The sequence below is a fragment of the Sander lucioperca genome, chromosome 16, assembly GCF_008315115.2.
Source record: "Sander lucioperca isolate FBNREF2018 chromosome 16, SLUC_FBN_1.2, whole genome shotgun sequence".
NCBI lineage: Eukaryota > Metazoa > Chordata > Actinopteri > Perciformes > Percidae > Sander > Sander lucioperca.
The window spans coordinates 25,907,801-25,935,517 of NC_050188.1; the positions used below are offsets into that span (position 1 = coordinate 25,907,801).

A 27,717-nucleotide genomic window follows, 5' to 3' on the forward strand; every position below is an offset into this window, starting at 1 on the left:
GTGCGCACATGTCAGTAGTTCTTTTGTAGATTATGGTGAACTTGTGTGGTGTTGTAGCAGTGCTTTGCTATTGAGAATGAGGTAGCATGCTAGCGTTAGCATGCTAGCGTTAGCATTAGCGTTAGCATGCTAACGCTACGAGCTAATGGTTGCGGTTAGCCTGCTCGTTTCGGCTTGTGACGTCACAAGCCGTGCCGATTTTGAACAGCTCACCCAGAGACTGAAGGCAGGACACATTCAGAAACTGTATCTCACTCTACACAGCATGGATGGATTTTTTTCAAAGTTTGTATGTGTGTGGAAGCACCACAGATACAACATAACACTCCAAATCCCAGAAAAAGTGTTTTTTTCATAATATGGGCACTTTAAGTGAAGGAACTGTAATTTCACTGTAGCCTGAGGGCCATTGGGTGATTGTATCAGATTGACACCACGTTTCTAACAGAATTAAAATATCAACATCATTTACGTTATTAAAGAAATCAGGTTCTGTGGTCTTAAGACCAAATGTACTAGAGTACGGACCCTGAATATTCCAAAAGCTTATTTTTAAAGATTTAATTTAACTAGAAACATGAATAAAAATAAATAAATAAATAAGAATATATAAATAAATAAAAGAAAAAAGAAAGGCTAACCTGCTGTAACCAATTACTCTGTGTGTGTGTGTGTGTGTGTGCCTGTGTATGTGCATGTGTTAGTTTATGTGTGTGTGTGTGTGTGTGTGTGTGTGTGTGTGTGTGTTTGTGTATGTGTGTGTGTGTATGTGTTTGTGTGTGTGCGTGCGTGTGTGTGTGTGTGTGTGTGTGTGTGCGTGCGTGTGCACGTGCGCCATCTATGGTATCCCTGTACCTCATGTTTGCAGTAATCTGTTACACAGGGTGTGGAGCATCTCTTTGATCGCCCCGAGTTCAGACATCGGTGTACTTGATTGTAGAGGGGGAGTATTGTTCATCATAGTAGGTAGGTCGTCTGTTGGTGATGATGGGGGGGTGTTCTGTGTCTTGGTGGGGCAGGAGGGTGGGATGTAGAGTTCCTTTGACTGTCCTGTTGGTATCTTGGTGGTCTGTAGTTCCTGGGAGCAGCAGTTGGGTGGGTGGGATGGTTGGGTTTGCGATCAAGGGTAACATCTTTGAACGTTTTGGCAAAAGTTCTTATCCCACCCTTGTTCAGGTGTATACCGTCATAGAGATCCCATGTTCCAATGTTTGCGTGGTGAGCTATGTGGATGTTTGAAAGAGCTGCACAGCTCCTTGAAAATTCCATGTTGACCTCGTGGATGACGTGGAGGGGTGTCTGTTCTGGGGAGAAGGGTAGAGATAATCACCCTGCTGTCAGGGAATTCCCTGGAGGCCCTCTCAGCCATCTTGGCCATGGCCTCAGCAGTGCCTCGGTGTAGGGTGTGAAGGTCATTGGTGCCTGTGTGCACCACGATGTACTGGGGCCTCCCCAATGTGTCCTGTTTGAGCAGCTCCATGGCATGGCCTGTGTTTTGGCAGCGTTTGGCTGTGGTGTTGAGGCCAGGAAAAAGGCGTTTGGTGTCCAGGTATTTACCATTTGAGTCCATGAGTAGGACCACCTGTGCTTCTGGCTTGACTGCTCTGTTAGGGCTGAGCTCTGTGTAATATAGGGGTTGGGTAGCAGGGAGGGGGTCTTTGCCTGGGGGGGAGTCTCTGGGTGTCAGGGTTGGAGACATGGGTAAAGGCTGTGGAAGGTGGGAACTGCTGGTGTCAGAGGGAGTTGTTGCTTTGGTAGCGAGGGAGAGGGTAGGTGTTGGGACAGCGGTATGTTTGTAGCTGGTAAGAGATTCATGGCAGCTCTTCTTCAGGAGGTGCTCCCTCATCTCCTGGAGCTCTTTGCTGAAGCTCAGGTCTCTGTTGGTTGCATCCTCCTTTATTTTCAGGGTCTGGGCTCTGAGTGTGGTGTTCTCTTCCAGCTCGAGTATGGTCTGTGTCAGCTGTCTGAGTCTCCTCTGGGTCTCCTTCAGCTCTGTGGTGGTGACTTCACTCTCCCTACTCAGCTCTGCGATGGCCTCGTGGCTGTCCTCCTTTAGCTGGTGGAGCTCATGTCTTAGCTGACTGGTGGTTTCAGATTCAGCGAGTCTGGCCATAGTGAGCTCCTTGAACTCTGTGAAGTCCAGTTCCAGGAGGGATAGGCCATCTCTCAGTTGTTGAAAGAGCTTGGAGGGTGTTGGAGGGACAGAGCCAGATGGACTGGTTTTGAGCTTCAGGTCTGGTTCTGTGACCTCTGGGATCATGGTGCCACCCTCCTCTTCCTGACCTGATCCTGTGTCTCTTCCCATAGTGATGCAACTGGTACTAGGTCGGTCTCTTTCAGCCTCTGCTTTCAGCTTGGGGAAGAGGTCCTCAAAGGAGTTGAGGCCTACCTCATTTCCCTGTACTAGCACTGTACCTTTTTTAGTGTAATAAGTAACAGTGAGTAAAGGGTTGTCTGTGTTAAGGGTTTCGTCCTGACACACAGTTAAGCGGCCTCCGCGACCACTGCCTTCTTTGGCAATGTGTGAGTAACTGTTACAGATGGCCTGCTTCCATTTATTAATGTCATTTGTATGGAAGAGGACATTATTTTTTATCTTTTTGCTGTTGCAAAAAATATAATCGGCAAATAGTTGTTCTGTGTTGGACAGGAGTGTTGCCTCTTTGTGTTTCTTCTTAGCTTTAGCGCTGCTACAGTTAGCAGGGTATTCTACCTCTCTGCTGCATCTGTTGCTTTTTAATTCTGTCTCCATGGTAGCACTCTTTGATGGGACAATGATTTTTGAAATTGATCCTAACTGACTCCAACTGATTCCAACTGTCAAAATGGCTAAGCTAGCTAAGCTAGCCAAGTTTCTGCTGTCAAGGCCAACAAATCTCCCCTCTTCAATCAAATTTGTTTTACATAGACACACTGGGGTGTCTATGTCTTAAGTTGCTTTTCCTTTTCCTTATTTCTTTATTTTCCAGCCTCTTTTCCTACCTCTCCTCCAGGTTTGTGTCAGGCTAGCAGGGTTGGTTGGTGTGCTCCTAGCTGTCTTTCAGGCTTAGATGTGCTGGAGATCTTCTCTTTTTGGTGGTAAGACGGATATTTTTGTTGCAGTCTGTAGTCTTTTTTCGATGTCTGTATCTCTTTGTTGCTATTTGCAGGTTATTGATTTCTTCGGTTTCGTTTTTTCATCCAGAAGTTGATTTCACATGTAAAATTTTCAGGAGCTCATCTTGTCTCTCTCTCTCTCTCTCTCTCTCTCTCTCTCTCTCTCTCTCTCTCTCTCTCTCTCTCTCTCTCTCTCTCTCTCTCTTTCTCTCTCTGTCTCTCTCTCTCTCTCTCTGTCTCTCCGTCTCTCTCTCTCTCTCTCTCTCCATCCCTCTCTCTCTCTGTTAATGTGGACATCTTACCTATTGAAATGCCTCTAATTATCTTGGGGTGACAATATCGACAGCAACGTCAGCAAATGTAATCGACCAGATACCTCTCAACCCAGTCACAATGACATAAAGATTTCCCCATAAACAAAATATAACGATTATTCTATAATGGAGTTGGAATGGGGAACAGGACCTACCTTTTGTCTTCTGCATTCTCCTTACCCTTGTCTCCTGTTCTTCCCTCAGACTCATCCCCCAGAAACAGTCCCACAGACCCAGCCCCAAACCCCATCTCTGCAATAATAATGAATAAAGGCTGGTTTAAAGGACTTCTTCCTGCCTCTATGTATTAATGCTCATGGGTAGCCTAAATTGGTTCCATTCAGACCTTAGCATGAAGTATTTTACTGTAAGATGTCAACAAGATTCAACAAGACATTTTCACCTGGCTATACCCAAAGTTTAGATCTGTTGTGGTATTTATGCAAATTAGCACATACGTAATTAGATTATGCACCGTTTGCCCATGTTAACAAACAATTTAAAAAAACTTGTAATACATTTTTTGTTTGTCTTGATGTAAGTAATCAACTCAGTAATTTTCATGGTGATATCTAAAGGTTAAAATGTTTACCCTAGTCACGTGAGAAAAAGAATGAATAGGCGTATGAATAGGCTATATTTGGGTCTTTTTCTAAACTTTCCCCTAATGGGATTCTTCGGGGCTTTTTTCCCTTACTCAGGACATATTGAGGATACAAAATCAGCTGTTTTCTTCTGTTGCAATTTGTTCTACCTTTTTTTTTCTTCATAAAATGACTGGACTACAGTCCTAGTATTTCCAATAGCAGTGAAGGCAGCATACGACGTCGACGGGCTGCGTGAGGCGTGTATGGCCGGGCAAGGACACAGGGCTGGAATGACATTTGTGTAAGTTAGCTAAGTAATTCTTATTAGCTTGTCATTAGCAATAACCTTTCCGTGACTAACGTTACTGTACAAAACCTAACCTTGAGAACCACTGCATCTAGACTGACTCCAGCGGGTTTTTGCATGCAAAAGGTAGCTATCATTACAGGGACGTTTACCAAGCCGGTGGCTAGCACGCTACTAGCTGGTAGCAAAGGAACATCATTTCTACTCTCCTTGCACATAGCTAGCGTTAGTTAGTCTAGCAAGCTAGCAGCTAGCATTGGCTTTCAAGCTTTAGTTAGGCAGGCAGCGCTAGCTAACGGCATGTAAGGTAACGTTAATGTCAACGTTATTAAGATATCTAGAGTCCCATGTCATGTTGAGAATAAAATATGACTCAATAGTGATCATTAACAACTTAAAATGTTGGCATTACAAAAATGATCAGGCTAATGTAATACATCGTGGCATTAATCATTCCTTGTCAGTGCAATTTCTTTGAAACTAACGGCCTAAACCATAAAGGTAACGTTAATGTTTTGTCTCCGTTATGTCAGTTGTCATTCTTGATTCACACTGTTGACATTCGCGAGGGTTGCCATGCCTAGACATTTCGTTTATTATCAGGGAATATTAGTCCTCATTGAACATTGTCATCTGTTGCACGTCACACATTATGTTTAGTTTACTTTAGTTGATCATTTTATTTGTACGTATCTAACGCTAACGTTTGATTGTTTATTTTGTCAAATGTTAAAAAAACACGTCCTTCTCAAGTTAAGTAGTTGTTCTAAACCCAAAGGTGTGTGTGTATATATGTGTGTGTGTGTGTGTATGTATGTGTGTATATATATATATATATATATATATATATATATATATATATATATATATGTGTGTGTATATGTGTGTGTGTATATATATATATATATATATATATATATATATATATATATATATATATATATATAGAGGCACTGAGAAGATGTATACTTCTTTCTGCTCCTTGGTCTTTCTGTACATGTCCAGCTTAAGCATACAGTCCTGTCAACCATTTCTTTGGTTCAGTCAGTCTGGCCGTGACCAGGGAGTCTCTGATTGTAAACTTGTGGTCTGGTGCAGGTCATGTGCTCTTGGCATAGTCTCTGAAAGCCTCATTAGAAGACCCAGGTCAGGGAAAATCCATCAACTACAATTAGCTCCTGTAACGTTACTACACTTGGGTCAATATCCGGTCTGTTGTACGAGCTTAAACTGGTTGGATTTAATGCAGACCGGCATTTGTCATTATGCAAATTAAACAGTTGCGTAGATCAGCAACCTGTGCCGACTGTGTTTGCTTTAGTAATAATAATAAGCAATATGACGTAGATAATGTAATATAATGTTGGTTTATAATGGCACTAACATAGCCAATATTGTTTTTATTGCCGATTAATCTGTCGATTATTATCTGGTTTAGTTGTTTGGTCTCTAAATCTGGTCTCTAAGTCTTCCCCAAAGCCCAAGATGCCGTCCTCATATGTCTTGTTCTGTCCACAACTCAAAGATTTCCTGTCCCAGAGGAGAGAAGAGACCAGAAAATATTCATATTTAACAAGCTGACATCAGAGAAGTTTGACTTTTTTCAGGAAAAATGACTGAAATCAATTATCAAAATAGTTGGCGATAGATTGAATAGTTGACAACTAATCGATTAATATTTGCAGCTCTAATTGTCTGACAGGTTGGCACAATTTACTGCCAAGCCAAGGGCGGCAACTAGGGCTGCAAGATTATGGCCAAAATGATAATCACGATTATTTTGATCAATATATTGATCATGATTAATTATCACGATTTGTTGATTTTAACCAAAACAAATGTTATTGTCACATAGGCTAATTATAACTGCTTTCACATCCATATGGTGCTATATTCCTCCTTTGTTGAAGGATACTATGAAGGAGCCATTTCAGCTGTTGTGCGACCGCTTAACAAACATGCGCGTTTGCCGTGAAAAGATACAGGCAACGCAATTTTCTGTTCACGTTAACGGCGCATGTTAAAATAACAGTCTGCTGCTAAAGCTATGAGCTAACAGACTCAAACTAGCACTGGTCACTGCTGTTGTCTGAAAACCAACACAGACGGGACAAAATGTTGCGTTTACTGGTAAACTGGTAAACCTCGTGACGACTTATGACCGACTGCTATCTGTTGTGGAATTTTCCTCACGTTACTCTGTCCTCTGTGACTGTCTACATCTAAACTAAGCTGCGCGGTGCAGGGAACAACTCTGATTGACTCATGGAGGCACGTGATCAGAGAGTGGTTTACGGAGCTTTGGAAAAAAAAAAAAAAAAAAAAAACTTTGATACAGAGCGTTCTATGAACGGAATGAAGCATTTTAAATATCGCTCGATCACGTGAATTTGATCGTGGGAAGCCAAAATCGTGATCGTGATTTAAAATTTGATTAATTGTGCAGCCCTAGCGGCAACATTACGTTGTATGAAACATTACGTTGTTAAATTGTACTAACGTTGTGGCCGGCCGGCCGGCTAATGATCTAGAAGGCTCGGTTGTCAGAGGGAGAGAGGAAGAGAGGGCTACGGTGTTTAAATGAACTTTTAAGATATAGGAAATGATTTCATTTTGTAATGTGTAGGTATCTTTTAAAATACATTGTATTTAGACAGTTTATGTTCAAATAAATATACCTACACAAGTAGTTGTGTATCTTTTTGTATGTTTGGATTATTTTAGTAATCGAGTATTCTACCGATTTTTTTTATTTTATCAATTAATCCAGTAATTGGATAAGACATACTTTTGCTTTGTTGAAGAGAAATACTAAATATGCAAAAGGAGGCTTACATGTATATTAGTTATAATGTTACACAGCACAACTCTGTGTACACTTTATGCTAGTAGATTGTTGATCAGCTGTTTCTTCCTGAAGAGGTGAGAGAGAGAGGTGTGCAACAATCAGCTGTTTCAACGTGAAGGGATGGTCTACGAGATTAGGGATGTCACGAGAACCGATACTTCGGTACCAACTTTGTACCAAAATTTTGAAAACGTGCCGGTACTCATTTTTCCAGGTACCGGGGGATGCAATCCTTCCGGACCTGACGGGGGCAGTATATATGCCTAACGTTAAAAATGTTAAAAAAGACTGTCGCTAAATGCTGAAGAACAACACCGACCAGCACGGAAAAACAGCGAATAGCCCCTCATCTCCCTGTACAACTTGACCGCATTCAGCTTCTGGCTTTACCGTACATCTACGGTGGCGGCTTTCACCACTTCATCTGGAACTCCCAAACCGCAAGTGAGTCTATTTCTCTCTGCTGTTGTCTATCCCAACCTAACGTGTGCTCTGATAGCACTTGTGTTAACGGACCTCTATAACATCAGTTAACTTTAACCAGCCCGGTTCTTTGGGGCAGAGAGAAACAGATGTAACTAAACACGCTTGCTGTCTGGGAGTGGTAGCTGGGTACCGTACGCCGGCTGTGTGAAAGACGGAACCGTACGCCGGCTGTGTGAAAGACGGAACCGTACGCCGGCTGTGTGAATCAGAATCAGAAATACTTTAATAATCCCAGGGGGAAATTATTATTGTTACAAACTCCAGATATACAAACAACATATACAGACAACATATATATACTGGCTGTGTGGTGATGCCAGGCTTCAAAGCAACGGGCTGTGGGGTCCAGAAGACCACCGTTTTTGTAAATCACGCTCTCCTTGCCCCCTCCACTCCACACCATAACAGAAAGTTGAAACTAAAAGAAAACACTGAAAGAAGAGTGACTTTAGTATTGAGTATCGTGTACTTTTGTTGGTATCGGTACTGAATACTAGATTTTTGGTATCGTGACATCCCTAAACGAGACACAATGTAACTGGACTGGGAGATTGTGGTCATCACTCTGTATGTCCTTGCCTTTGTTTTTGGTAGTTGTGGTGTTTGGTGTGGCTTCATCATCCATCTGACTGTTATCTTGTGTCGGGTCCCCTCAGTGGAATGGATGAGTGGACTGATGTTTTTTGCTGAGATGCTGTAGCATTGACATTGTGTTGTTGTGGTAACATTAAGCTAGTTAGTGCTGCCACTAACGACAAATTTTGTAACGATTAATCTTTCGACTAATTTTTCGATTAGTCGACTAATCTTAACGACTAATTAAAAAAAAAAAATCAAGTGAAAAAAAAAATCAAGTGTTTGTTAATTTGTCCATTTTATTTTGAACTCAACTGAAGGGCCAAAACATAAAATGTCACTTGTGCCATAAACAATATAAATAACTTAAATGTTACCAAATAAAAAAAATGACATAAATGCAGATATAAATGTAATTTAAAAAAAAAAAAATAATAATTAAAGCTGCAAGCAGCGTTGGATGGGCCCTCACTCCTCTGCGCATGTCAGGGTTACTGGCAGACGCCGCTCCTTGTGAACGTGCATTTGTGTGGCACTCGGACACTGCAAACCATCACCAATGAAAAGGGAACTCCCTGCCGAGTTCAATGATACCTCACACAAGACTCTACCTTAAACTGGTCATCATTTATGAAAGGGGCATGGCTTAATCATCGGGGGGCAGGCCAAACCATCACCAATGACTAAGGAAGTGTCTGCTGAGTTCGTTGGTATCTCACATAAGATTCTACCTTAAACGGGTCACCAGTTATGAAAGGGGGCGTGGCTTGATCATAGGGGGCGGGCCAAACCATCACCAATGAATAAGGAACTCTGCTGAGTTCAGTGACACCTCACACAAGACTCTACCTTAAACGGTTTAAATGTTATGAAAGGGGGCGTGGCCTGTGTTAGTGGGCGTGGTTAAAGTATAGGGAGCGGCTCATCTATCACATGTAGACCACACATTATAAATTTCATGTAAATCGGATGATGTTTGTCATAAGGCTGATTTCCTGTTGCCAGCGGGGGGGCGCTATGACCGAAAGTCAATATTGACCTGTATCTGTCCTCATGGACTGTTGTTGATTCTGGGAAATTTCAAGCAGATATGACAATGTACACTGTAGTTACAGCCACTTTCTCATTCATCGCTAAACACTCAAAATGGCCGCCAATGCCACGCCCACACCGTTTGATGAAAAGTTTTTCTTTTAATAACTTTTCATCTTTAATGTGTTGTGATGGTACAGACCAAATTTGAAGTCCATCGGATGAAATCTGTAGGAGGAGTTTGTTAAAGTATAGCACGTATAGTTTTGGGCCTCCTGTTGCCACTAGGTGGCGCTATGACTTTGAGTCAATTTTGTCGGGTAAATGTCCTCAGAGTTAGTCTTATGAATCCTGAAAAGTTTCGAGCCAAATGGACAATGTACACTCAAGTTACGATGGCACAGACCAAATTTGAAGTTGATCAGATGAAATCTCTAGGAGGAGTTCGTTAAAGTACGACATGTGGAAATGGCCAAAATCGCACAAATTTCGAACTTTCAATTCCAAATGACGGACTTCCTGTTGGGTTTAGGGTATGGCTCCAATGAGCTTTTTTGTACGTCTTGACATGCTACATATGTGTACCAAGTTTCGTGAGTCTACGTTAAAGGTACTGCAGGGGCTCAATTTTTGTAATTTTGTAGGGGGCGCTAGCGAGCCATTTTTGTGCGCCTATTCCCGAAACCCTTAAAATACGTAAATTTGCACCAGTCTTGATGCAACTGCAAATTTTGGTGAGTTTTTGAATATGTGAAGCCCCTCATTTGCCGGGAAAAAAAGACTAATAATAATTTCTTCAGTTCCAATGGGGCCTTCGCCGCTGTCGGCGCTCGGGCCCTAATTATCGATTTTCAAATATTGCACCTGTCGATACAGAACAAAATATTCTGTAGCCTATTTTGCTGTCAATACTGCCGACGTTGTCTTTGCTGTAATCAGTATATATTTATGTTTAACATGAAGTATACTACTGCTTGAGTGTAGTAAATCAAGAAACATCCATGTGTACAGACAAGGCTAGCAGCAGCAATCGGACACCTTTCTGGTGTGGAAAGACAAAAATCCACGCAGCTGACACACAACAGAAACACCACGCAGGCAGTGAGTAGCTGCTCGCGTTTACACTTGCGTGCATGGTGGGGTTTAAAACATTACTGCAAAAGTCTAAGTAGCCTGTTTAACATCCAAAGACAGTCATTGTACTTGTCAAGAGTTAATAAACAGTACAGACTTGCTCGCCGTTTTATTAATAATCCCGGTGGGCCGGTAGTGTTTCGAGGCCGTGAGGGCCAGTCTGATAATAGTTTTTGTAATTGCAAGTTCTTAGCAACGCCATCCGGCGGCCTGGTGTGCCGTGGCCGCGCCGCTGCCCGCTGGTCAAACTGTGCAGCCTCTGCTCAACTCGTACAGCGAAGTTACAGATCAAAGCAGTGAAGGTGGGGTGGAGGGGGAAGAAAAAGGAGAGCATTTGAACCAGCAGGGCGCGCACAGACTGGTGTGGAGGTGAATTACAGCGAGCCGTTTGAGACAGGAGACCAAAAATAAATAGGCAGTCAATAGTAAAAACGACGATGTCAACTAAAAAAATTGCCGTCGACTTATTTTAATGGTCGATTACGTCGACTAAGTCGACTAATCACGGCAGCACTAAAGCTAGTACAATTTTGCAATAGGTACACTGTACAGAGTTTTAGTTTTTTTGCAGCTTCAAATGATCCCAAACTTTGGACACTTTTCTATCGTTTTCTCCTGCCTGTCTCTTCTCTTAGCCCCTCACTATCTCACTCTTTTCCTCCATTTGTAGTCAGTGCTGGGTAGTGAGGGTTCATGACACACTGCAATAACTAGGATGACAGACGTTGACTGTCGTTCCAGCGTGCACCAACTTGGACACACTAAAGAACTGAGAGGGAATTATTTTTACTGAGTATTTGAAGGGAAACTGTTAGCGTTTATGCTGACTCATTAAATTGTATGTTCTTATTATTAATAAAAATATTCTTCATTATTTTGTCATACCAGGAATATCATTATCGTAGATATAGCCTGAAAAATGTTGATATTATTTATTGGCCATATTGTCGCTCCTGTTACCAGCTCTTTCCTCTCTTCTCTCTGGTCTCAGGTTTGTGGAGGTGAATAATCGCCCAGAGTCATCAGGTTAAGGTGGCAGTGTGTGTGTGTGTGTGTGTGTGTGTGTCTCTGCGCTATCTTCCGTGCTGTTGCTGTGGCTGATGGTCAGCTGCTAACTGGGGTTGCCCCTGCCCCTGTGGTGAATGGCTGTGAGCAGAGGGGGCGTCGCCTTCTGGGTGGGTTGCGTCTGCAGCCATGGCAGAAGGCAAGCCATCGGAAAACGGAGCTGGAGTCTCAGTCAGGTAAAGATCCTGCCCATTTCACATTTGAGTTGTGTTTAAGCTTAGACCAGTACAGAGTTTTGAGGACCACTAGGTCAGTGGCATTTTGCATTGAAGCAGTTGATTGGCAGTAGTAGGAATTGATTCAGGGCAAAATAACAAGGACACCTCTCCCCTTCCCCTCAAGAAAAGAAAAAACGTCAAACAAAACCAGAGAGCATTTTGCGCTGGGATCAAACCAGCCACGACGGCAAACCGGGCTAGGGGCGTAAAGTGCGTGTGTGTGCGATTTCAATGTTGAATACATTCAGTGCAATTTAACATAACGCGATTCAGTCTGATAGATTAATATCCGTATGATGGAAACACATGCATGTTCCATTTTAAATGAAAATGAACCAATTCTATAAAAGAAGCACTGCCTACCTTCAAATAAATATATATTTCGTAAAAAGGACCAGGTAATACTAAAGCAAAGACATGCTAATAGTATAACGTCAACTTAATTAGCTAGCCACTTATAACCAAATAACAGCCACATCAGCTTAAACAACATCCTTGCTGCTGTAATCTTAGAGACAGTAACTCAAACATAGGTCCATGTTACACAGCCATTGTGAGGACTCCAATAATAATCCTACAGTATTACGTGAGTAAGTTACACATGAGAGCACAATAATACTGTTGTGTGCATTAGCATGCGGCTAGTGGATTTTTATGCTATGGTTGTCTATTCTAACTGAACATCTTGGAAGATATAAACATCAATATAAACTTAACACACCCAAATACATATCTATTTTATATACATTTCTACAAGTCTACTCACATGTTTATGAATGCACACATGGATGGATGACTCACAGCTAGTACAATTTACAATATTCAGGATGTATTCCTCTCAGCCACTTTCACTGCTAACTTCAAAAATGAAACCTAATAACAGGTTGTTTTTTTTTTTTCTGCAAACAAGGGTGCTGATTGGCTGATCCCTGCCAACCTGAACATGATGACCAAGTCCCACACATGTTGAATTGACAGCAAAGCTTCAGTTTGTAAGAATCAGGCCCTCGGCTGATTCTTGGTCCATTTAGATCGATCCAGGGGTCCATGGTCGGATCTGTGAATCTTACACCCCTTGAAAACAGCACATTTTACCCTGCTTAGAACTAGGGCTGCTGGATTATGGAAAAAATCCTAATCACGATTATTTTGGTCAATATTGAAATCACGATTATTTAACACGATCACTCATTGACTTTTGGAAATATTTTGCATTTATTGAACTAATAAAACCGTGAAAAAGTTAAACAAATCAACAGTATAAACAACTTGAACTGTGAAATTTCCCTTTTTTCCCATTTGAAAATTTTCATTCAGAACACAAGACAAGATTTTTCTTGCTAAACATAATGTGCAAAATAATCGTTTTTCTCGAATATTCTGTTTTGTGATCATTCGCACATCGCAAGTGAAATTGTGATTAATTGCACAGCCCTACTAAGAGTATTGGTTTTGTGTGGGTTCAAGCCGTTGGGCTACCTTGGCTGTGTATGGTTTGTAGGGGCTGTGTATGTGTGTGTCTCTGCTGCTGTAAAAATGGAAAGCAGTGCTACAGATGAAGTAATCTGTCCCTCAATAACTCGCCATTATGAGGGATCTCAAACTTTTTTAGTCTAATACATAAACACAATAAGCTCAAAACTCAACCAACTGTGGGCGCCTGGGTAGCTCACCTGGTAGAGCGCGCGCCCATATACGCAGCGGCCACAGATTCAACTCCGACCCGGGGCCCTTTGCTGCATGTCATTCCCTTCTCTCTCCCCTTTTAATGTCTAAGCTGTCCTGTCATAATAAAGGCCTAAAAATGCCAAAAATATAATCTTAAAAGTCAGTCTTTGTGCTAAGATAGGTCCAGGACGCGTTCGGTTAGGCTAACTCTGTACTGAATGCATAGAAATGAAACCGATAACTTCTAATCTGACTATATAATGGCTTACAATAGTTTTTTATCAAAATGTCAGACTACTGTAATGAAATGTCCGTAATAACACAGTATGTGAGCAAGTGTTGTTAAATACAATCTTAGCATATCCTTATTGCTCCTTCAGGGAGTCAACTGGCAGTGGATCCGTCAGACACGCCCCCTGAGCAGTGCATCATGGGCCCTGGTGCCCCCCAACAGCCTGCGATATCAGAGCATTAAGCAGCCGTTGCTGTCCCACCCGTTCCACCATGCCAGCCAGCCTCAAAGAGGAGTTTACTACCAGGAAGAGTGGGAGGAGTCTCTGAGCGTGTGTGTGCTGGTGCGACAGGGCGAGGCAGACGGCCTCCATACCCTGCTGGAGATCCCTCTGTTCGTTCACAATAAACTAGGAGAGCTCCTCGCTCCAGGGGCTCACAAGTCCCCTGAGTTCTCCTTCCTGTTGACCACGGTGGACGGCAGCAGAGAGGATGACATCAGTGTTGGCAGCTTCAAGAGAAACAGCGTTGATTCTATGAAGAGAGAGCACGGCTGTTTCAGGAGCCTGTTTGAAGCAGAGAGGTGTCCTGCACCGTTTATGTATGGCTCGCAGTTTTATTGTTTTCATTGCCCTGGCACAGAGCCGGTAGCTGGCAGCAGGCTGAAATATAGGAAGGACATTGGACATGGGAACAAGCCTGTGGAGTGGCCTCTGCTTCCTCCCACCTCTCTGTGTAGCCATGCAGAGAGAGCAGGGGGGGAAACTACTGAAAGAGACAGTGAAGAAGAGGAGAAACTGGCCCTGATGTATGAAAGACTGAGGATAGAGGTAAGAATGCACCCTGTGTCTGGATAAGTGAATTAAAGTTGCACAGGGCACTATGACATCCTGTAACATGAGGCCAATGAAGGGCACATAAAGTATGGTATTTAATATTTTATTGTAACTAAACAGGTGTCATTATTTAAAGGATTTTATCAATTTCAGAAACAATATAAATCTGATAATCGCGTGTGGGTGGGTGTGTGTGTAAATATAATGGAATATGATGTCGTAAGGCCCTCAGTCCAATATTGCTTATATATTTATATATATTTTTTTGTTATCCCTGAGTCAACACATGTAGACATGATTTACTCTTCCCTCCCTTTTGTGTTTTGTTTAAGTAACCTCTTAAAATGTGCATGTTGCACCTATTCACATCAATGATATATTGATTCATTCAAATTAAAGTTATATTTGTTCTGCTGATATGGTAGTATCCCCTTCAGACCGTCTAACAGACACACAACCCCTTTTGGGACTCTCTCTGCATGAAGGATTTAACTTGTGGCCAAAAGTTTACATACAGTTGTAAAGAACATGCATGTCATGGCAGTTTGAGTTTCCAATAATTAATACAACTCCATTTTTCTGTGATGGAATTAGAGCTGGGCAATATTGAAAAAAATGAACTTTCACGATTTTTTTGACCAAATGCATCGATATTGCCGCGATATTGTAGGGTTGAATATTGGTGCTTTTACAAAATCTTAACACAATGAGATTTGTGATAAATAATCACCAATAATGTGGATACAATGACTAAGTGGGTAAAGGCAAATAATAAGACAGCTAGAAAGTCTGGTAAGTTCAGACAATTCCATCACTTTACTGTAATGTAGCCTTTAAAACCAGGACAAGACAACACTTGTGTCATATCACGATATAATGATATCCAAAATTTAAGAAATATATCTAGCTTCATATATCGATGTCGATATAATATCAATATATTGCCCAGCCCTAGATGGAATCATTGGAGCACATACTTCTTTGTCACAAAAAACAGTCTTTTGGGTCTTTTTTGACTTTATTACGGGTCTTCTAAAAATGTGACCAAATCTACTGGGTCAAAAATATACATACAGCAATGTTAAAATTTGGTTGAATGTGCCTTGGCCATTTTCACCTAGATTAGGTGCTTTTGGTAGCCATCCACAAGCTTCTGACAAGCTTCTGGTTGAATCTTTGACCACTCCTCTTGACAGATTTGGTGCAGTTCCGCTAAATGTGTTGGCTTTCTGACACAGACTTGCTTCTTCAGTAACGTCCACGTTCTCAATGGGGTTCAAGTCAGGACTTTGGGAAGGCCATTCTGAAACCTTAATTTTAGCCTGATTTAGCCATTCCTTTACCACCTTTGATGTGTGTTTGGGGTCATTGTCCTAGGTTTTTGAAGGTAATCCTCCTCCTTCATTAGTCCATTCACTTTCTGTAAAGCACCGGTTCCTCTGGCAGCAAAACAGCCCCAGAGCATAATACTACCACCACCATGCTTGACGGTAGGTATGGTGTTCTTGGGGATAAGGGCTCACCTTTTCTCCTCAAACATACTTCAGTTCAATTTTATTTATAGTATAGTATCAAATCATTACAAGAGTTATCTCGAGACACTTTACAGATAGAGTAGGTCTAGACCACACTCTATAATAGAGGTCGACCGATAGTGGATTTTACCGATACCGATAGCTAGGTTGGGCCGTATTTGCCGATAACCGATTAATTGACCGATAGTATTTATAACTTATACAGTTGACAAAATACATACATTGTTTCAAAAAAAGTCCAGAGGCTTTTGCCAATAATCAAAATAATAATGTCATATTTATTGATATTACACCCACAGCAATGCTACACAAGCATGTGTGTTGTCTAAAACAGTTCTCCTACATATTTGGAGTCATCCAGTGCAAAAATAAACATAATGAGCATTATAATTCATATAAAGGACAAACAATCTCAAAACAGTGACGCCAGTCTTCTCTGTAGAACGGTTTAGAACGGTAACAGACGATCTCTGACCTGGAGGGATCTATCTTTCCCACTTTATACTCTTTGTTCTCGCTTGGATGCCCATATAAAGCGTAATGTGTGACGGACCTGCCTTCCCATTGGTTGAAAACATAAACAAAGGCATCATGGGAGATCCCCTTGTCGGTAGCACCTACTGTCTATGGGTAGCACGGAGTTAGCGACAGAAATGACCGAAAACGTGATGAATTATGGACATCAAGTGGATAAATCTTGGATGTAACAGTTTGGATTTAATGCTCAACAACCCCGAAAAAAAGGTCCAGCCTGGATAGAAAATCACCTGTAGAGCCTAGAAAGACACCAGAGACACTCCTGTGACGGCTAACTTGTTAGCTTTTAGCTGCAGCAATCAGTAAGTCTCTACGTTTAACTGTTATTAAATTATCTAAATATGAATCAGAGGTGCCGTTTGGGATCGTGGACGATCCTTTAGGTTCTGATTCTGACATTTGGGTCGGACTTGCGTTTATTTTTGTCAGTGTTTTAACCGCTTGAGGTAAGTTAGCCTACTGCTAATGTTTAGCGTCATCTCAGCCTCGAAAGCAAACAAACATACTGTTGTGCTGTTCTTTCTCTACTAATGCAGCATCTATTCAACAAATTAATATGTACTGTATACATACCTTTTTGCGGTCGATGCTTTAAACGCGCATCTGATGTCAGCCTTCTCCGCACAGCATGTGCTCTCCGTGCAGCGCGCAGTAACACGTGTCGAAAATAAACACAAGGCATCAGTGATAGTTTTTATTTCGCCCCTAGAGGCCGCTATTGTAATGCATGATGCCAGCAGACCCTTCTCAGTTCTCGCGTACTGTGTAATGAATGACAGCGTGCGCTTCTCAGCCACTCCAGCAACTGCCGCAACCATCGGTATGGATTTTTGCCGATAACGATAGTCGATAGATACGATAGATAATCAACTATCGGTGCCGATTAATCGGCAAAACCGATGAATCGGTCGACCTCTACTCTATAACATACAAGGACCCAACAATTCTAGTAATTTCCCCAAGAGCAAGCATTTAGTGGCGAGGAAAAACTCCCTTTTAGGAAGAAACCTCGGACAGACCCAGGCTCTTGGTAGGCGGTGTCTGACGGTGCCGGTTGGGGGCCTGGTCATTGTGGCCAAATAGCTCGATTTTTGTTTCATCTGACAACAGAACTTTCCTCCAGAAGCCCTTGTCTTTGTCCATGTGATCAGCAGCAAACTTCAGTCGAGCCTTAAGGTGCCACTTCTGGAGCAAGGGCTTCCTTCTTGCACGGCAGCCTCTTGCCCATCATAACGTTTGTGGTTGAGTTTAATGCGTGTATCAAACAAGCCCTATTTAAATGGGCTCAGAGATGTCACCAGCTGTAGTCAATCATGATCAATCGTGAGAAGTTAAAGAGGTCATGTCACAAAGCAAATTTGATTGATCTAACTACATCGCCACAATTGATCATTGAGGTTGCTGTATGTATATTTTTGACCCAGTAGATTTGGTCACATTTTCAGAAGAACCATAAGTCAAAGTCATACTTCAAAGAAGTATGTGCTCCAATGATACATCACAGAAAAAAATAGGAGTTGTATTAATTATTGGAAACTCAAACTGCCATGACATACATGTTCTTTACAACTGTATGTAAACTTTTGGCCAAAACTGTTAGCAGCTGGGTGCTGTTCTTCATCTGGGGTGGGAAGCAAAACTATGTAAAAACACTTCACCAATCTCACCATTGTGTGGCGTATTGTCCACACAAATGTTAACTTCACCACGTCCGAAAATGTGCAGCCAGAGCTGCTTCCCCAAGCCTTTCAGTTGGAAGCACACGAAGCGAACCGTACTGGTCAGAGGAAAGACGTCACGCTGCAGTCCAAATAACTGCAGGGGCATATGCAATTAATGTCAAATTAGTGGTGGGGATAATTTGAGGTATTCAGAAAAGTGGTAGGGACGTATCTCCACTGTCCCTACCATAAATTACCCCCATGGGTGTGGGGTTGGGAGAGGGGAAGCAGTCAACTACTCTTCATCAGCTACGTGGAGATGCCAGAGGTGGAGGCAGCTAACAGCCCAAAGAGCTGGACAGCCTGACTCCTGACAGTAAAACTGAAATTAAATGCCACCGGTAAAACCACCAGGAGAGTCCGGACTTGGCGCATATATATATATATATATATATATATATATATATATATATATATATATATATATATATATATATATATATATATATATATATATATATATAGTGCTGCTCATAAGTATTCATAACCATGCTAAAGTTGACTAAAAAAAGGAATTAAAAAAATCATCTTTTGGAAATTGATCTTAATGCCTTAATTTAAAAAAATGAGGAAAAATCCGACCTTTTAAGGACACCAATTTGTTTTGTGAATGAATAATGTATTGTAAATAAATAAATGTTCTTCCTTAAAATACAGGGGCCATAATTATACATACCCCTATGTTAAATTCCCATAGAGGAAGGCAGATTTTTATTTTGAATGTAACTGTATAATTATGGCCCCTGTATTTTAAGGAAGAACATTTATTTATTTACAATACATTATTCATTCACAAAACAAATTGGTGTCCTTAAAAGGTCGGATTTTTCCTCATTTTTTTAAATTAAGGCATTAAGATCAATTTCCAAAAGATGATTTTTTTATTCCTCTTTTTAGTCAACTTGACCATGGGTATGAATACTTATGAGCAGCACTATATATATATATATATATATATATATATATATATATATATATATATATATATATATATATATATATATTAGGGCTGTTAAAATAACGCGTTAATTTCGTTTAATTAATCTGAGAAAAAATAACGCGTTAAAAAAAATAACGCAGATTAATCCATTCCATATTGAGGTTTGACCCGGAGCTGTTCTAGCCACCATTGGACTGTAAAATGAAGGAGGGAGACGAGAATGTGCTGCCTGGATCATTAACTGGAACATTTACTTGTAAAAATCTTCTTCCTGCTGTTTTTGTCGTTCAACAGCAATTTACTAGTGAAATAAGTTATTGTTATACATTATTATTAAATCATTTAATTTTGACCATATGGCCTTAGCAATAAACAAGCCGTTCTTTAATGTCACCAACTGTTGTTTAGTACCCTTCTTTTTTCTTTTCTTTTTTTTACTTTCTTAAAAAGTATCGGTTCAGGCACCGTTAATTATGTATGCGATTAATTTCGATTAATTAATCAGAGTATGTAATTAACTAGATTACATTTTTAATCAATTGACAGCCCTATATATATATATATATATATATATATATATATATATATATATAGTAGGGCTGAAACGATTCCTTGAGTAACTCAAATAATTTGATTACTAGAAATCCTCGATGCAAAATGATTTGCCTCGAAGCTTCTTTTAATTAATGTTACCAATGTTGTATCGCTCACAGTGTTTCTGCACGGAGGATTATTACTGTCGCACACCGGGCTGACGCTGCTGGCGGCACATGCCATGAAGACTGACGGCAGCGTAAATAGTGAGGGGCTAAGAGAAGAGACAGGCTGGGGAAAACGACAGAAAGTGTCCAAATTTGGAATCAGTTCAAACCTAATTAAAATGAGAACTCTGTACAGTGTGTCTACTGCAAAACCAAACTAGCTTACCACGATAATAGCACGACGTCAATGCTTCAGCATCTCAACAGAAAACATGGAGTCTGACTTAATCATCCATTCCACGAAGAGGACCTGACTTCGTCGTATGGACGATGAAACTACACCAAACACAGCAACTACCAAAAAACAAAGACAAGAAAATATGTGGTGGTGACCACAGTCTGATCTAAAGAGCCGGGAAAAACAGCTGATTGTTGCACACCATTTTCTCTCTCTCTTCACGGAGAAACAGCTGATCAACGATCTACTAGCAGAAGTGTAACAGAGCTGTGTGACATTGTAATCAAATATATAAATGAAAATAGGTTGAGTATAACTAATATGTACATATAGGCCTATATACAGATCAGTCTCAGGTTGAAACTTGCACAAATTACGGTCATGTTTATTTATGTTTAATGTATGCCTTAGTAGGGCTGGGCGATATGGACCAACAGTCATATCCCGATATATTTAGGCTGAATATCGATATATGATATATATCCCGATATTTTTTCCGCAAAGTGAGAGCAAATGTTCAGTCAAAGTCAAAGCCAAATATGATATGTACAGGGTGGGAAATTAGCACCCGCCACCAGCCAATGGTGGGTATTTTTTCAAAGTGGCGGGTGACTTTGCCTTGTATACCAGCCACAGTGGCGGTGGATTGTAAAACATTCCTTGTAACGGATTGGACAGCTTTTGTCAAAGAATGCTGTTGCTAAGTAACAATGCACAATGCTTATAGGAGTCAAGTTACGTTACTGCTAATGAATGCCCAACATTTCCGGATGTTGCTGCTTGATAATAAAAACATTCAAATACCAAAATAACGGAGGACTTTTATTGTGAAGAACTTACAGGAAATTAATTAAACCGTTCACAGCCGGGGCTTGACCACGCAATATTTCCGTCAACTCCAGACTTTTGTCGAGTAGTTTTCAGCGCTAGTGACCCGTGACACTATTATAGTAGCTACACCACTTGTCACTTTTCTTTTCATACAGCACATTCAAGTTAAGGAAAATGAAGTTTGCAGTGAGCTTTGTTTCGGGGCTGGAGCTTTTTCGGGTTGTCGATGGCTTGCGGCTGGGGCTTCTGCAGCGCGCAGTTTGCCACTGTTTTAGGTAGTGAAAAAGATTTGTAGTGCTTCCACCCCTGGCTGTAACTTGTTTATGGCACTGCCTACATATAACGTGATTTTGTTGCTCATCTGATACTTTGAATCCGAACCATCTCCAAATTACTGACGTTGTTGCTACCTCCATGTTTGTTGAAGAGTGGCTGAGTGTCTGTTCCTGCCCCTCCCCCCTCTGTGCATGAAAGAGGAGGGGCGTGGCGCGGGGAGCAGTGCAGAGAGCTCCGGGTCAGCAGCTTGCTTGGAGCAAGGATCACAGCGCAAATTTGAACTATATCGATATATGCGATATGGTCTAATTCCATATCACGTTTAAAAATATATCGATATAATTGTTAATATCGATATATCGCCCAGCCCTATGCCTTAGTTTGAGGTTGTTATTGCATTTCAGAAAATATTTTCTTTAAAAACTGGCACTTAAATGCACTTAATGTGTTTAGTTTTTTGAGAGATGATGATGTAAGTAATGTATGCTATAAAAATGTTGCTTTTTCTGAAAATTAAACCAAACTATTGTATATTATTGCTCTTCAATAAAACAAAAATATTTCTTATCCGATTAATCGATGGAATAATCGGTAGAATACTCGATTACTAAAATAATCGATAGCTGCAGCCCTAATATATAGCCTAGCCCCAGTCCGCAGTAGATAGGCATATACAGACATGCAGCGAGAGTGCACAGAGAGCAAGATGCCTGAATATTGATTATCTATTTTGAATTTGATCACATCCGTTGTGTCAAATTGCTTTGGACTGTCGTCGTACTTACAGTACCAGGTGGTAACTGGTTGTAAAATGACACCTCTATATATTGTTTTGCAGCTTCCAAGTTTCTTTATGAAGAACCATGATTACACCATGTACTCAAATGATGTGGAGTTCATCAACGGCCTCCTGAATACCAAGACCAGGTAATGCTCACTCCGTTTGGGCGAGACATTATTAAGGACGCTCTTATGCTCTGTTGTGTCAGTCCCTTCCTGTGTGACCTGCCTGTTGCTGTGTGTGTTGGTGTAGAGGCCGGATGGTGTACCAGCTCAGCCTCTCCCTGTGGCGCCTCCTGTGTCTGTGTTACTACGCCAAGGCTCGGCTCGAGGTCCTGAAGCTCACCAAGCACATGGAGGACGGCACCATTAAGGCTCGCTGGAGGATCCGAGGCCTTCCCTTCTACTCTCTGCTGCTGCGCTTCTATCGCAAAGACAAGTCTCACCTGTACAGGTAACACACAGCGCAGCCAGACTGGAGCTGGTGCTGGGATACAGTTGGGCTGCAATTTTTACGTTAATCTTGATTGCTAATAGCTATGCGAGTACTTTCGATAGAAAAAAACCCAACCTGGATCGGTCCTAGCAAACTGGAGTAGCTGCAGCTACGTGTACAAGCTTCCACTGAGCTAAAACAGCAGTTGTCGGGGCAGGTTTTAGAGTGGCTTTGTGCCTCTTAACAGACACAACATGCAATTAATATGTCTGTGCCACATGAACAGGGTCATAACGTGACAACAAGATGCGTTTTCAACTCAGACATTGTTTAAATTCACCTACTCTGTCTTGATCCTGCCGGTGGGTAGCTTGGCCTGTTAGCTGCTAGCTGTTAGCTGCTAACTGCTATCTGGCGTCCGTGATAAGTGTGTTCAGCCAGGCTTTTGTAAAAAATCATCACGCAGCAGTTCTGTGTGTATTTGTAGCTCATCCATTCTGTGTGTGATTGATCTGGTGTTGGTGAGTAGGAGGCTTGGCAGTGTCGTTCTGTGTGGTAGTTCCCTTAGCCGGGCAAGCAGCCTTCGTCCCCCTCCCGCAGCCGACAAAAATCCCCCGAGCGCCCGGTGGTCTGGTGGATGTCCTCCAGAGGACAGATATGCCTTCGCAGCAAAAAATTTAGATTATTTCCCCCTCAAAAATAGATAATTGAGCACTGTAGTGGTTATGACCATATCAGTGATTATGTAACTACATGGAACAGGGATAAACGATGTCTGTGGCTTACACAGTAATAGCGTTACTGAAGCTTAGCTGTAGCATCGCGCTGTCTCCTGCACGAGGCCACACATATTGCACCTTGTGTAAGTGTTTTTTAAAGTCTTGTGTTACAGTGGTTCATAATCTAATCCACGTGTCATCTGTTATAGGTCATATGATGCATTCTCTACTTTTTACATTGGACATGATGGACTCATTCACTGTCATAAAGTTGAAAAGGTAAGCGGCTAACTGTGTGTTATCGGGCTCCCAACCTTTTTTTCAATGCATATTGACTGTGAACAGAAAGTTCCAACACTTGTTGGATGCAGCCGTCCCCATTCTACCGTTGGAAAAGACCTTTCTGACCCTGATAGACAATCCAACAGCCACACCTTGTCGTTTAATTAAATGGGAACACAGACCCAGAGATGTTATCAGATCAAGTTACATTAAATTGTTAACAAACGGCTTTAGTAACTTCTAATATCCCATGCCAAGAACAATTTAATTGTTACTAGCTGGACAATAGGTTTGGGCCGGTGGCAACATTTTCAAACCGGTTTGAAATCAAGCCAAACACCGGACCGATATAGCAAGTTATAGGTGTCGCACTTGTCTCAGCCGCTCCCAATCAGACTGATGAGAGCCCATAATAAGAGCGTGGTGACTCCAGCCCACATGCACCTCTAACACCCCTTTCACACGGATGGCTCAATCACAGGTTGACTGTGTGTTTGAATGGGTTAACCCTCCTCAATCGACTCGGCTTCACAACCCAGGTCACAAGGTGGCTTTGATCAGGGGAGACAAGAGTGGATTTCAGTGGGAATTGCCCGCGACCTGGGTCACTACCAGCCGGGGCGGGATATTGTTTTGTGATTGGTGGGAAATGAGAGTGGGGCAGTAGTCACAGGATGCTACACACTTTGAAAAACAACAACACAGATTTTGTCTTACTGCGCTTCACGCTGAGATTTCACAGGCATCGTCAACAGCAGAGTGGAGCGGTTCAATTCATCCCTGTGAGGACGGTCTGCTGACACTGTGCCCGGATGTTCACTAGTCTGCCGGCCGCTCTCCAAAGTCGACTCCAGGAGTCAACGTTTGCAGAGCGGTGTGGCAGAGTTTTACAGGCAAAACTGCCCGTAAAAACCCAGCGTTAGAATGTAAACGTATGAAAATAAGTTTAATTCTCTCGGCACCGCTGCTCTGACTTGCCTCTCTCGCCCGAGACTTCTGCAGATTCAGCAGTTCAGTGCGGCTGCTAGGTAGCGCCAACCACTCTTTTTTTTAAAAAATTTTTTTACTTTTTTTTTTTTTTAAATGAGTCTTGAAGCCAACAGCAAAGCCCAACTTTACTTTATCAAACAAAGATAAATGTTCTCCCCTCGTCTTAAAATAGTAAAAAATGTATACTAGAGAAACCTACTTCCTCGCCAGCTGCTGCAATAGAAAGTGTTTGATGGTTATTAATTAGTGAACATAAAACAAGCTTTTATTTCTCTCTCCCTACTGTACAAATTCAAGTAGCTACAAAACAGTTCTTAGTTAGAACTTAGTTCAGATGGACGGGAGTATGTGACATGTAAAGCCCTGCCCATTTCTGAACTGTCATGACCAGGGATATACCCATGTTGACTGGCTTGGTTTCAGTTTCCATAAGAAGGGTTGAACAGTGGTCAGATAGCCGTAGCCCAGCCCTGGTCAGTAGTGGGACAGCAGTCGACTAACTGCCATATATCATCTGGTCACCCCAGAAACACATGAACTTTCTAGTAAACAAACAGTGTTGGCTGTCCCCCTGCCACCGCTACTGAAATGTGATCTGGGTCATCACGCCACTCAGCTCGTCAGACGCTATCGGCTCCCTTCTTTCTTTTATAAACAAACACCATGTTACTCAGGTTATCGTATTGTTAATTACCGGCGTTAGGCTGCTATTGGAAAGTTTAGTGAGCTAAGGGTTAGGGTTATCAGTTATTCTACAGTAGGGCTGCATCCATATATCGTGCAGCCCTGTTCTACAGTAAATGAAGCTAACGTTAGCCCCCAAATAAATGAAGCAAGCTATATAAGCCACATCAACTTGGCAATAGTAGTTTACTGCATCGGAGCTATATTTGTATACATCCATGTAACGATGGACGTCTGTGTTTGGCGGTGGCGTCAGTGATCCTCGGCGGTGTTATGTCAGACCGCAGCAGAAAGCTCTGCTGTGTTAGAGCTTCACAAGGCTCGGGGAAATGGAGCTTGGAGCTACCGCACTGCTTGATCACTACCAGAGCTAAGCTACTGAAAAGCTATTTGAGTCAGCGACGCTACTAAGAAGTAGTTAAACTAGTACGGCTAATATTACTGCCCAAACTGCTTGCAATACAATTGTGATTTAGCGCTGTGACGGCGTCGGCACATGTTGCTAATGTAGGCTACTTTTTTAATTTGCCAGGAGGTGACATCGGCTGCTTCTCATGTCCCTTATCTGATAGCTCCTCAGCTGAACCAGATGTTGTTCTGTCCCTCCTCTGTAAAGCCGTCTCAAAGCTCTTATTTCTGCCCCGAGGAGCGAGCATTGCTGAGGGATCACTGAGGAGCTATAGGCGAGGATATAGAGAGCAGCCTTCCTGGAAGCCGTGCAGCTGAAGGAGTTGCTAACTCCGCCCAAACAGCTGATGAATTCATGTGACGCTTCAGAGGAAAGGCATCTCATCCCTCTAAAACACATTTGCTTGTTGCCTCTCTCCTCCCATGATTTCCTCGCGTCTCTCCTGTGCCTCCTTGGTGGGACTGATTAAGAAGGGAGGCAAGTGGAGGAGTTGGGGATACAATGAGAAGCAGCCATAGTGACAAAGGCCGGTTCAACTGAACAGCATGAAATCAATCCGGTTTAGCCTGGTAAAACAGGAAATGGGCTCAGCTCTTCTAGACAGCTGTTGAGTGAATCATTCTGAGCTTCTGGCTTGATTGTCTCTGTGCTGCAGGTGATGCCGGATCAGCCCCCTGTCCTGCCCAGAGTAACTTCACTCCTGGCGGGGGCCCTGGTGGCGCTGGGAGTGCAGGAGCATCGACCTGCTCTCAACCTGCTGCCCTTCCTCCTGTCCTCGCTGCGACAGAGCAGAAACTGAGCCCAGGATGACCAGCACAGGAACTCTCTACATTCTCAACATAGGTTAAGCTCTGCATCCTAACATCTCACAGTGTTGCCCCTCAATTAAATACAAAGTCAAGACTTTACACTGATTTGCCTTCATCTAATTTTAATTTAGCTATTATTTGAAATAATGAAAGGGGTTAACCTGAACACAGAAGTTGGTTTTTGGGGTCCAGCAGTCACATAGCCAGTCAGCCGCCAGCTGTTGTTTAGTTAGTTTTTCACATTTACAAAGTAAGCCACTACATAAAACCATTTCTTTTAAAACTCCAGGGACATGTTCTTTTGTCAAATTGAAGTGTGTGTGTGTGTGTGTGTGTGTGTGTGTGTGTGTGTGTGTGTGTGTGTGTGTGTGTGTGTGTGTGTGTGTGTATATTCAAAGCCTGGATCTTCTTCCTCTGTCTCTCACACACACACACACACAATACTGGTTAGTAGGACAGATAGTATGACTGTTGACATGATTTGGCTCTGTTGACATGAATAATATATTATTTATAAATGTATAATATTGCCAGAATGATTCTTTAACCATTAACCACCCATAGAATGCAACCGCTTCATAGAACTTTCAAACACTGCTAGCTCGTACTATGAGAGTTCCATGATTATGAATGTGTCGTTAGTTTACACTCGTTTACTCAGTCTTTGTGGTCATTTCCAAAAACCCGTTGTAAAAACAATCCAGGTACCAATCACGAAAGTATACTGTAACTGAAACTTAAACTTTTGGTCATGTTTGTGTAATTAACAGTGACAATCTGAATCAGCATGTGAGCCTCCCAACCTTGCCCTTACACAAATTGGTAAAATGTTCTTGTTTGACTTTGTAAAAAGTGGTATGAGCCAGCTGTTGCTGTCCAATTTCACAAAAAAACTGTGGTAAAGTGATGCCTGACGTAGCTTTGTGCAATTTAAATAAATCAAAGAATCTATTTACAAGCCTTGTGGATTGCGTTCTTGTATCTAGTATTCTCTAGACTGGAAAAAGACTTTAGCAACCTGACCGATGACACTGGATGCTCAGCTCTATGGAACGTGAATGAACAGCGTTACGCAGTACGATTAAACGGTTGCTGACTATACAGCGTGCTGAAAACCTCCAACTGTCCCTTGGAAAAGACCTGACCTGTACATAATGTGAAAAAATGTGCTTGTGAAGTTCTAGCTTAATAAGTAGCTGCACGCGGTGCATACGCATTCGTTGTGACTTCACTGAAACTGTTTGACGCAGCGATACTAGAGTCCTGTAAGCTGAGCAATAAAGCATGCTGCAACAGTAGCTGTGGTACATCAGGAAATGACCATTCTCTGGTGTGTGTGTTTATCACTCATATCTGTTTAGAAACATGCCTTGTCAGTTTCTATGTCGCTTCATTTCCACCTGTACTGCTGCAATAACTCCTGTATGAATC

The 27,717-nt window shown here is 41.9% G+C and overlaps 1 protein-coding gene across 3 annotated transcripts; it reads left to right on the forward strand.

The window, feature by feature from the left end:
* The first annotated feature begins 4,195 nt into the window (after nucleotides 1-4,195).
* On the forward strand, nucleotides 4,196-26,507 carry c16h6orf136 (chromosome 16 C6orf136 homolog). 3 transcript variants are annotated; one of them, XM_031322955.2, is made up of 7 exons: nucleotides 4,196-4,298; nucleotides 11,372-11,621; nucleotides 13,712-14,392; nucleotides 22,016-22,104; nucleotides 22,211-22,411; nucleotides 23,322-23,391; nucleotides 26,133-26,507. In XM_031322955.2, exons 2-7 carry the CDS (start codon nucleotides 11,523-11,525, stop codon nucleotides 26,274-26,276), a joined length of 1,284 nt encoding a protein of 427 aa, XP_031178815.1. In that variant the 5' UTR covers nucleotides 4,196-4,298; nucleotides 11,372-11,522; the 3' UTR covers nucleotides 26,277-26,507. The 3 variants fall into 3 exon arrangements, with proteins under 3 accessions (XP_031178815.1, XP_035849360.1, XP_031178816.1); XM_031322956.2 differs by having other exon boundaries at nucleotides 4,284-4,430; XM_035993467.1 differs by lacking the exon at nucleotides 23,322-23,391 and having other exon boundaries at nucleotides 26,133-26,256.
* Nucleotides 26,508-27,717: the final 1,210 nt, after the last annotated feature.